At 38.5% G+C, this 12,042-nt stretch overlaps 1 protein-coding gene across 1 annotated transcript in view; it reads right to left on the bottom strand.

Moving 5' to 3' along the window:
• Nucleotides 1-1,705, bottom strand: part of LOC110107602 — a 6,195-nt gene extending 4,490 nt beyond the window's left edge. Inside the window, exon 1 of the mRNA XM_020837889.1 lies at nucleotides 1,582-1,705. Within this exon, the coding sequence (XP_020693548.1) occupies nucleotides 1,582-1,705 (124 nt within the window). The remainder of the gene's footprint in view (nucleotides 1-1,581) is intronic.
• Nucleotides 1,706-12,042: the final 10,337 nt, after the last annotated feature.

Raw genomic sequence — 12,042 nt, 5'->3', positions numbered from 1 at the left:
CTTCAAGGACCCCTGGATCAGAAGCCAGCGTGGAGACTCCGGTATCACGATGAGGATGCAAGCGAAGATTAGGATTGGAGGAATAGCTCCGACAAGGAACATCACGTGCCAGCTGATGTATTCCGGCAGACCAGAGAAAGTGAAGTTGGAGATGAAGTCGGAGAGGACACCCACGTTGATGAATATTTCGGGGAAGGTGGCGAGGAAACTGCGGGCTGAGCATTGAGAGAAAAAATCCACGAAGAAACTGCAAGGATTTCTCTGGTCAGAAATCTTCTCTGCCTCGACACAAACAACGCCTTCCTAATGGAGAGGGAAGTGCTAAACGCCGACAGCGTCCTCAGTGCTGAGAGGATTTCTAACCCGCTCAATTTGAGCGGGTTTCGAAGTCGATCAAAAGGGCTTTAGTAATACACGGCTGATGCATCGGTTGAATTCCTTACTTTTTGTTCAAAGCTAACCAAACAATATAATTTACGAAATGCACATAAATACATTACTTTATCCTCCTAATTCTGCATACCAAACAGCCCCTTAGTGTGTTTGCAGTTGATATGATTTAAGGCCAAATTGCTTCTTAATTATGTAGGATCCTTTCCACTTGACCTAAGCTTTCATAGCATTGATTGATGAGCTATTGTGTTTACCTTCCTTAGCATCAAGTTGCCAGGTTGAAAGACCTTATCCACGATTGTGTCATTTTTGGCTTTTTTTGTTGAAGGTTCCTCTGGTCCATTGCATGAGATCTGCTAGTTCTTGAAGACCTCCTCATAATATCCTCCCTGGTCTCCATGGAAGAGAGAGGATTAGAATTTGCAATAGGTCAAATTTTTGGAAGCAACATGTTCGAAGTAGTTTTTAGGAGAAGAAGCAAATTTAACGGCGCATTGAACTCCGCTTGCATGCATTTTCGCGCATTCAAGTAATGATTTTCTTATGTATTAGCAATGATTTGTTAGATTTATATGTAGCTATTTATTGGCAATGATTTGTGAGTCTTGTAAAAAAATTTGTAATGTTACTCAATTGTTATATTTTTATTCTTCTTTCATATTTAATATGCTATAAGAAAGATAGGTTGAAAAATGAGAATATTTTATTGTTTTAAGTTGTTTTTTTATTATTTTTATTGTTAAAGTTAATTTTCTTATTATAGTTATTATTATTAGCTACCATTATGTGATGAATTAGTACTATCGATATTCATCGTTTCGTACCCTTCAACTTGATCTCTTACACCACAAGAATTTTTCTCTATGTATTGCTGATCATTTTGTGAATTACGCTGCATGTAAGGCACAGAGGGGTGGATATCTTGTAACTGAGTATAGTTAGTTGTCTCGCAAGATGGATGTTCACCGACACTAGGTCTAGGTCGTGACGGAAATTGTTGCGTCAAATAAGTTGGTCGTTCACATAAACTAAGGCGACCATGTAAATCATCTTCAACATTTCTCGGACTGTCTCTTACACTGGCCATAAAGGCATCAGATGTTAGAGTGGGCCTATTACATAAAATTTAAATGAGGCCGATGAACATGTTCATTCAAAGAATTAACAAACTCATTGGTTGAAACTCACATGTAAGCTTGAGCTCAACTTGCTCAACCTCCACATATACGATGACAATATGTGTTCTAGCATGCATCAACATGTACTCACAAAACCTCATCATCGATGACATAGGTCGCACAAAATCCACCATTATCACGAAGACGACATGTGAGGTTAATAGTATTTGTTGTTGAATTTATCCTTAGTGCAAACATAGTTCTTAGTTTTAACATTTCAAGGGAAATATTGACATCGATAAGGAGCGGTCTATTTTGTCCGCCAATATATGTTAGTGTGAACTCGCCCGAAATATGTAACTCTCCATCGAAACATAGCATCAATCGAGACATATTATGTAAATATATCAACAATCGAGACATACTATCAATATTATTGTTACTAATTTTATATCAAAGAAAACATATGCATATTTCAAGCTTACCGAGTCTCACATTAACTAACCATTACCAATCCATGAGTAAGATATACGGATTAATTCTTTATTATATTTGTGGTATGTATTAGAGTAATCTAAGCCCTTGTAAGGATTGAGTAAGTTAAGGTTTTGTATGGATTAAGTTGTTTAATGTCATGTAGGAATTAGTCTCCTATAGAGCTAGAAGTAGGGATATGCGTATTTAAAGATATTTTAGGGAATGAGTAGTTTAATGCTTTATAATGATATTTAAGGTCTTCTACTAACTATCTTCTTAGCTATCATTAATCCACCCAAAAACTATGTTCAAGATGTATACTCAAATTTGACAAGAGTACAGAAACTAATAAGGTGGAAGCTAACTATTTAACGAGCTGTAATTAAGCTTTAAGATTTTTAAATCTTCCTAAGTCCTATGATTTCTAAACATGCACTAAACATTTAAATTTTGTAAGACTACGTACATAACAAAATCAAAATCTCAGCATATAATCTAAAAAACTTTTAAAAATAATTAATGCTTCTCATAATAAGAATAACAAAATTTTAAAACAACTAAACCAACATATATTTTGGCAGAACTTAACACTTATCAAATACATATTTCAAACTTCTAACTGAAATTAAAAAGATTAAACATACACTAAACGTACATAACAAAATCAATTTCTCAACATATAATCTAAAAAACTTAAAAAAAAAAATAAAGCTTCTCATAATAATAACAACAAAACTTGTAAAGAACTTAACAAATCAATATTTCGGCAGAACTATAAAATTATCATATAAAATTCTAACTAAAAAAAAAAAAAAAAAAATTAAACATGAGGCTAACCTTACTTGCTGAACTTCTACACTCAACTCTGTAAGCTTAGACGTGTGAAGGAATTAGCTGCGGATGAGGGTTTTTATAATTTGCAAAGATATGTTATAGAAATGCCTGCAGAGGTTAGTAAGATAAACAAAAGAGGAGAAAGCAGAGAAGATAGAAAGAATTGTTTTTGAGAATTTCCATTGATGTGTTCGATATACAGCACATGAGTTTTATAGAGTTGTAGGAGACAATCAGTTGGAGTGTCAGATGGCTATTAGAGGCCGGCTGCTAGCTCAGAGTTGCAGGAGTTCGTGCTGCAGAGCACGATGGTATAATGTGCTGCCAGAGCACATTATGGTGCGCTAACATCCCCCCTCAAATTGATCTTCTGGTTTACAGATGGTCTATTTGCTGCGCAGTTTAGCAAACCGGCGCCCTATTAGAGGTTTTGTTTGAATATCCGCTGGTTGATCAATATAGTTGATGTGAGAAACTTCGATCGCTTGGCGTTGGATGTGATCACTGATGAAATGGTGATCTATTTCTATATGTTTGTTCCTTGCATGAAATATGGGGTTATTTGCAAGGGTAATGGCGGATACGTTTTCACAGAAGATCGGTGTTGGAGCGTGCTGCTGAGCATGAAAATCTTGGAGGAGATGACATAGCCATATAATGTCGGATTTTACCGCAGCAAGTGCCCGATACTCAGCTTATGTTGAAGATTTGGCTACCGTGGATTTTTTCTTAACACTCCATGAAATGATGTTTGTACCCAGATAGGAACAGAAACCAGTAATGGACTTGTGATCATCTGTGCTGGACGCCCAATCAGCGTCGGCATAGGTGTAATGGTAAGTGGACCTGCTATGATCGGCATTCTGTAATTTTAGGTGCCTTTGATGTAGCGTAGAAGGTGTTTCAGGCGCTTGAATTCTGAGATGGTCGGACAGTGCATATGTTGACATATGACGTTGGTGGCAAAGGCGATGTCTGGCCTGATCATAGTGAGGTATTGAAGAGAACCAATTATCTATCTGTAGAAGGTTGGATTGTCATGGAGTGAGATGTCAGGCACCTTTTTTTATTCCTTTGGAGAGATCATAGTGTTTACTGGTTTAGAGGAATCCAGGCTGGCTGAATGGAGGATGTCCCTGGCGTAGTGTGACTGATGAAGAAACAGACCAGTTGAGGATGATTGTATTTGGATTCCTAGAAATAGATTGACTTTGTCCATCTACTTAAGTGAGAAGGTTTGCTGGAGGTGAGATAGCAGCTTCTGTATGGTGGGTTGGTGATTGCCAGTCAAGAGAAGATCATCGACATATGCCAGCAGATAGAGTTGGACATCCTGGGTGTTGTAGACGAGCATCAACGGATCTGATTTGCTGAATTGGAAGCCGAAATTGAGCAGGAAGGACATCAGTTTATGAAACCATTGACGCGGTGCTTGCTTAAGACCGTAAATTGCTTTTTGTAGTTTGCACACATGGTTTGGAAACTTCATATCGATGAAGCCTTGAGGTTGCCACATGTAAACATCTTCTTGAAGATCTTCGTGTAGAAAGGCATTATTGATGTCTAGTTGATGAATGGGCCAACCTCTTTGAAGGGAGATGATGAGTAGCACCCGAATGGTTGGCATCTTAGCCACGAGGCTGAAGGTCTGTTGATAATTGATGCCCTATTTTTGATTGTATCCTTGAGCTACAAGCCTTACTTTGTAGCAAGCAACACTACCATCTGGGTTGAGCTTGGTTTTGTAAGTCCATCCGCAACCGAAGACTGGTGTGTCTTTGGGTGGTGATGTGAGATGCCAGGTGCCCTATTTTTGAAGGGCCATGAACTTTGTAGACATCACTTGTCTGAAGAATCTTGGCAGCTTTGGTGTAGAAGGACGGAATGAGACCTGTATCTGTTACAACAAGTAGATTGAGGAATTTTCTTGGTTTGAGATGCCCTATTTGTATGCAAGTTTGCATATGGTGTTTGGGCGCAGGAGGGGGAGAATTTGAAATTTGAATGGGTGAAGACGAAGTGGTTGATGTGTCAGAGGAAGGGATGGGTGATGTGTGAGAGATAGAGGTAGAAGTGTTTGATGTGAAGTTGGGAGTATGAGGAGCTGGCAGGTGTAGGGGTATTGAGGTTGGAATGAGAAGTAGAGGAGGACTGTTATTGGTGGAAGGTTGAGGGTGAGTGGTGGGGGATAATGTATAGGGAAAGTGTTGTTCATTGAAAGTGACATGTCGATAAATGTAAAGATTTTGTTTGTGATATCCCTTATGAGAGCTCGAATAGCCTAGGAATATGTAATGGTTGGAGCGGGGTTCCAGCTTGTTCGATGTTTGAGGCTTCAGCCAAGGAAAACATGAGCAGCCGAAGATGTTGAGGTGGTTGTAGGAGGGAGGTTTGCCGTGCAGGAGCTGGAACGGGATTTGATGATTTAGGGAGGAGGTGGGTAGTCTGTTTATTAAATAGTTGGAGGTTTGAACAGCTTCTGTCCAGAAGGTGGCAGGTAGAGTTACTGCATGGAGAAGCATACGTGTGGTTTCTAAGAGATGCCGATGTTTCCTTTCAGAGACGTCATTTTGCTCTAGTGTGAAGGGCAACTGAGCTCATGGCATATACCATGTTTTAGTAGGAATGTTTGAAGATCATGGCCAGTGTACTCACCTCCACCATCTGAGCGTAAGGTTTGGATGGAGCTGGTGAATTGGGTTTTTATTAAGTTATAGAAGTGTTGAAATTTTATACTAGATTCTTTTTTTTTTGTGCATCAGATATAACCAGCAAAAGTGTGTACAATCATCAATGAATAGTATATAATATCTATAACCAGAGAGGGAAGGGATCGAAGAAGGGCCGCAAATGTCTGTGTGTATTAAACTAAAAGGGGTAGTTACATGAGTTGCTTGCTTTGGAAAGGCAGCTTGTGGCTTTTAGCCACTTTACAAGATAAGCAGTTGAAATGTAAAAACTTTGTGCTGATAGTAGGTAAGAGCCTAGATAGGTTGGCCATCGAACGATGATGAGGATGACCCAAATGTGCGTGCCAGAGAGCGGTTGTGTCCGGTTTGATGGAGAGAGCATGGATAGGAGTTTGATGTGGAAGGTGGATGGGGTAGATTCCTTCCTGATTACGGCCATGGAGCAGAGTTTTGTTGTCCTGAAGATCCCTTAGAATGAAACCGTTAGAATCGAATAAGATGGAGCAGTTGTTGTCTTTTGTTTGCTTGGAGACAGAGAGAAAATTGCAAGCAAGAGAGGGAACATGGAGAAGGTTTTGAAGTTTAAGCTTATGAGAGGAGTCTGGAAGTGGTAGAAGGCCAGCACCGATATGATTAATGGGGAGGGAGGAGCCACTTGCTATAGAGATTGAGTCTTGTCCTTGGTAGGGAGTAGATTAATGCAGATTGGCAATGTCTAGTGTCAGGTGTGTTGAGGCACCGGAGTCATGTACCCAGTCCGTAATAGCAGTTGGTTGCGTTTGAGTGAGCAGAGTGTGATTGGTTGAAGATTGCGGAGTGTAGATGGAATTATACCGGTGCCAGCAAGCCAATGTGAGATGGCCAATTTTGCCACAAATTTGGCAGATGGTCGTTCATCATTCCTAGGTATGTTGGTGATGATCCTGTTAGATGCAGTGGTCGGACTGAAGGTAGCTCCTCTTCCACGGTTTCCCTTGTAGTTGGTGTTACACCCTCATCCTCTGGAGGCATATAGAGCCTGAAGCTCAGGTGAAGACGTAGTGTCTTGTTGGATCTCATTTTGCAGATTGATTTCCTCAATATAGAGCAGTGAGTACAGAGATTCGAGGGTGATGGGTAGAGGCGATGTCCTGATAGCTGCTTTGAATGGGTTGTATAACGCCGGTAAGCCTTTGAGGGTGTATAGTATTATATCTTCGGTTTCAATATGGCTTCCGACAACTGCTATATTATCTACCAGGGATTTTATTTTGGCCAAGTATTGAGAGATCGTCTGATCTCTCATCTGAGCATTATGGAGTTCATTTTTCAGCTGAATGACTCTTGATCTGTTGGTGGGTTGCAGCCTTAGTTCCAGCGCTGTCCAGATCTCTTAGGAAGTCTTGAGGTGTAGGATATAGGGGAGAATGGAGGGAGAGATCGTGGAGAAAATAGCTGAAATAAGATTATGATCCACAAGTTTGCAGAGTTTGTAATCGGCATTGTAGGAGTCGGTGGATTCTGATGGGCAGGGTAGCGAACCAGTGATATATCCTTCGAAGCCGTTGGCCGCAAAGGCCTGGTAGATTTGTAATCTCCAAATGGCGTAGTTATCTATGGTAAGCTGAGTGTGTACTATTAGTTTGAGGTTCGACATCAGGAATTTCAGAGGAGGCGGGATGACGATGGCTGCCATGGATGAAGACAGTGTGGACATCATCCTGGACTGTGTGGAGGAGACCTGTTCGGCCACGTTGTCTGAGAGACAAAGGGATCCCAGTCTCACTGCTCTAATACCATATAGAAATGCCTGCAGAGGTTAGTAAGATAAATAGAAGAAGAGAAAGCAGAGAAGATAGAGAGAATTATTTTAGAGAATTTCCTTTGATGTGTTCGATATATAGCACATGAGTTTTATAGAGTTGTAGAAGACAATCCGTTGGAGTGTCAGATGGCCGTTAGAGGCGGGCTGCTAGCTCAGAGTTGCAGGAGTTCGTTCTGCTGAGCACGATGGTTTAATGTGCTGCCAGAGCACATTATGGTGCGCTAAAATATGTATCCCCTTTGCTCAACCGGTCCCTCATTCAATCACCATTTTCTTTTTTTCCCCGAAAAAATTGGATCTGGTCTGCTCTCCGCGCATAATTCTGCGTCACAAATTTCGATGCCTAGAATGCACAAAATTTCACGGAAAAGTATGCAGGCCGGACACACATAATGCGCTTTTACCTTAGGCGCATTCAAAGAATGCATCGAACATTTCGGGGCATTCCAAGAATGCGCCATTAGGTTCGGTGCATTCTTTGAATGCGTCGTACGGTTCGGTGAATTCGCTCTTTTTAAAATTTCTCCCAATCACCTTTCTCCCCCTAAAACGACGTCAACCATGCTGCTTTCAAAAATTTGGCCTTCACAATATTCAAGTGGGTTATTATTATTAGAACATAAGAATTTTTGTGATATACATGTAAAGGGAACTTTAACTTTATATAACTATAATAATAGATATTGAAAAAATAAGCTTGTGTTTTTTTTTTCAAGAGAAATATGCTTGAAAGTTTATTTCACAACAAATTACTCTTGTTGTTTAGTGTAAACTACTTATCGAAGCCTATCGTAAAAGAGACATTTGTTAGAATTTAAATTTCATTCAAATGTGATTTGAACCTGGTTTGAACTTAATTGAACCAAATTTTAACTTAGGGATCTTGTGTGAATGTTACATGTAAAGAGAAGCGAACTATGATGTGTGATGTCTTCACAATTGCAGCATGCTTGGGGTTCATGGACAAAACCAATGACATTTGAGGAGAAGATTATTTTGTAATGGAAACTCATTAGGGCTCACTAACAAGATCAGCAGCGCGTGAGAAGGAGATGATTTCTTTATGAGAATTTTTTAGGACTCATTGACATGACAGATTGTATGTAGAGAGAAGGCAACTTCAAGATGGGAGATTTTTTGTTTATCACCTGTGGGACTAGCAATGTAATATCTATCATCAAATTTAGATAATTTTCTGTAACTAATCATTAATTTTAAGTTAATTAGGTCTTATGAGTCTTAAAATATTGAATGTAGTTGAAAATAATCAAAATTTCAAGTTGAAAAGGTGGAAAATCTAAGTTTAATTTTTGTTTTATGGGACACCCTAGTGCTGAGCTCATTATTTTTGGGCAAAATAAATAGGTTTGGGCAAACGTTGCAACTCTAGAAAGTACCATCATGACGTTGGGTCTTATATGAGCATATTCTGGGAGAATCTAGAAGATTCTCTAGAGCGTTATGCTGAAATTTAGCATAACGCTCTAGAGTGTTATGGCACTAGGGAACTTGGGCGCCACACAGCTAGTTTAAAATCATGAAAATTTTAACCTTAACATATCTCAATTCACTTTCTAATTCACCAACCACCCCAGGCTTACTAGAGAAGAGAGGGGAGGAAGGGAAAGAAAAAAGAAAAAGGAAAGGGAAAGGATTTGGATGACGAGGTACGGGATTTGTGTGCCCGCAATTCAGGAAATTGTGGAGTTATAGGTAGACTCATAAACCCTAGTCTCTAATTTCAATTCCAATAAATTTATTAAAAGTTATGAACAAAAAAAATATTTTTATTGAACTTTATGAAGTTTTAATCGTTTGATTTTTAGTATATTAGTGTGTCCATTATTATGAACATTTTTGACATGTGCAATTGAGTTTTTAACTTTTTATTTTTTCTGTATGAATTTCTAAGCTTATTGTTGAATTGAAGAGAATTTTATATTTATTGTAGTTATGTAAAAGTCCTGAAATGTTTTTATGAAAGTTCCTTTGAAAGTAGAAATTATAAAAGAAAAAGTCCTGTAAGCATTCTGTTTTATAAGAAAGATGACTTTTATTGGTAGTTTATGTATTTTTTGTATACTACATAAAACATTTAAATTCAGTATTATGGCATTGCATTTGCATTCTGCATTCTTGGCATGGAAGGAGTTATGTTTTAATATTGTGCACTATTTGTTATGTTATAATGGGCCCTAAATGTACTCTTCTGGCGCCATCTGCTTGATCTATATGTGGGAGGGATTCTGGCCACTTGCTGGAAGCAGGTGTGGGAAGTAAAGTAATACTATAAGTACCCTTTATGACCCCATCTACTTGATGTAGATGCGGGAGGGATTCTAGCAGAACCTATTTTGTGCAGGTATGGGACATAAAGGGAAATATAAGAGAAAGGGGAGATATAAGTAGGCATCGGGACCTGTACATTCTAGTCATGACATTTTATATGTTAATATTTCTGTGATAAGGTTAAGGGAGATTCTGAGTCATGTTTTAGTGAACTTTGAACTTCTGTATAAATTTTGACAGGAAGAGAAAGTGAAATGCAAATAAATCTCTAAAAATGTGTATTTTGTGTGGCATCTGGAAATTTCTGTGAAAGTGATTATGTGGTTATAAAAGTTAGTGTTGGGCCTGAGATCAGGTATACATATCAATATCTGATAAATCCATGTTTGACTTGTGCTTTATGTATTTTTAAATCCTTTATGGTTTTTTTAATTAATTTTTTTAACATATGTAAATTGAGTTAACATTTTAATATCTATGAGGGGTAAAAGAGTCTACTGAGCTAATTGAGCTTATTTTATTCTTTTAAAGTTTTAGGAAAAGATAAAGGTCCTGTTGAGTAGATCAGGTGTAGAGGTATTGGGATCCAAAATTTTAAGATATGATTTTATAATCCAGTATTTAAGTATTTGATGTATAAACTCCTATGATCTGGACTATTGTAATTATGTTTTGATGAAATGAAAGCTCATCACATTGTTTTTATATTTTTAGAAGATTTAATAACTCTGGTTGTTTTTATTTAAAGATGAGATAACTACTTATAAGCTTAAGTAATTTCAACCCTTCCTTTAGATCCTAAGGCGTTATAGGTAATGTATGAGTAGAAATGTGATTTCTCCTAGGAAACTCATGGGGCTTCTATTGGATTGACTACATGCGAAGAGAAGATGAGGCTGATTATTCGAACAAGTAGTTCAAATCACGTTCAAACCAAACTTGAAGCAATTGTTCAATGACTATCCGACCAAGGTTTTCATCAGGCTTAAAAAAGGCTCAAATTAAAATCAATTTAAAACTAAATTAGTTCACCGTCTACCTCAATTAAAATTTATTAAAATTAATTAAAATCATTAATTATAATTAATTTATAATTAATTATAATTAATTAATATTAATTAACTTTTAATAAATAATAATTAATTAAAAACTAATTAATGATAATTAATTAAAATTAATTCTAATTAAAATTGATTATAATTAATTAAATTAATTATAATAATTTAATTAAAATTAAACATAATTAATTATAATAATTATAATTAATTAAAAATAAATAATTGTAATTAATTAAAATAATTACAATTAAAAAAAATAATTAAAACAAATTATATCCCTCCCTCCCAACTCTCTCTGTAATTCGGCAGATCTACGGGATTTGGCCGGATTCAGGCTAAATCCAGCCAACGGTTTCGGTGCGTGCGTTAAATCCCGGCGATGGGTAAATCCCGAATTTAAGGACTCACGGCTTAAATCCCGTATTTACTGAATCCCTTTGTTCGGTGGATTTATGGGATTTGGCCGAAGAAGCTAGCAAAGGGAGAAAGTTACCTTCACTGCCAGCGGGTTCCCGTTCTTGTTCCGATCAGAATGTCGTAACTTCTGATCTGGCAGGCAGGGACGGCGTCGGAGGTGGATCGCCGGAGGAGTGGGGTCGGTCCGCACGGAGGAGGCGAGGAAGTGCGCTGAAAGGGAGAAAGTTAACTTCACAGCGAGCTCCCGTTTGCGTCTTCCGCTCAAAGTGTTGTAACGTCCGATCCGTAGGAAGGGAAAGTCGTAGATCGAGCGAAGTCGAACGTCCAGGGAGAAGCCGAAGAAGCTCGCGGAAGATGGAAAGTGAGAGCGTGGAGAGAGCACGAATGAGGCCTCTCGCTCTCATTTTAACGACGCAAAGTCGTGCGTCGTGAAAGCATCGTGCGACGATGTGCGAAGAGGTCGGGACGTGCGCGACGTGCGATGACGTGTGGGGCAGAGCAGGTGAGATTTTCTTTTGATTTTTTTTTTGGTCTCACCGAATACAGGTCAACAAGAGGTAGAAGTGTTTGATGTGGGGTTGGGAGTATGAGGAGCTAGAAGGTGTGGGGGTATTGAGGTTGGAATGAGAAGTAGAGGAGGAGTGTTATTGGTGGGAGGTTGAGGGTGAGTGGTGGGGGATAATGTATAGGGAAAGTGTTGTTCATTGAAAGTGACATGTCGAGAAATGTAAAGCTTTTGTTTGTGAGGGTCATAACATCAATATCCCTTATGAGAGCTCGAAAACCTAGGAATATGCAATGGTTGGAGTGGGGTTCCAGCTTGTTCGATGTTTGAGGCTTCAGCCAAGGAAAACATGAGCAGCTGAAGACTTTGAGGTGGTTGTAGGAGGGAGGTTTGTCGTGCAGGTGCTGGAACGGGATTTGATGATTTAGGGAGGAGGTGGGTAGTCTGTTTATTAAAT

This window comes from Dendrobium catenatum, unplaced genomic scaffold, assembly GCF_001605985.2.
Source record: "Dendrobium catenatum unplaced genomic scaffold, ASM160598v2 fragScaff_scaffold_737, whole genome shotgun sequence".
In the NCBI taxonomy this organism is placed as follows: domain Eukaryota; kingdom Viridiplantae; phylum Streptophyta; class Magnoliopsida; order Asparagales; family Orchidaceae; genus Dendrobium; species Dendrobium catenatum.
Note: the sequence above shows the minus strand (reverse complement) of the source record. Positions and strands in the feature narration are given on the sequence as shown.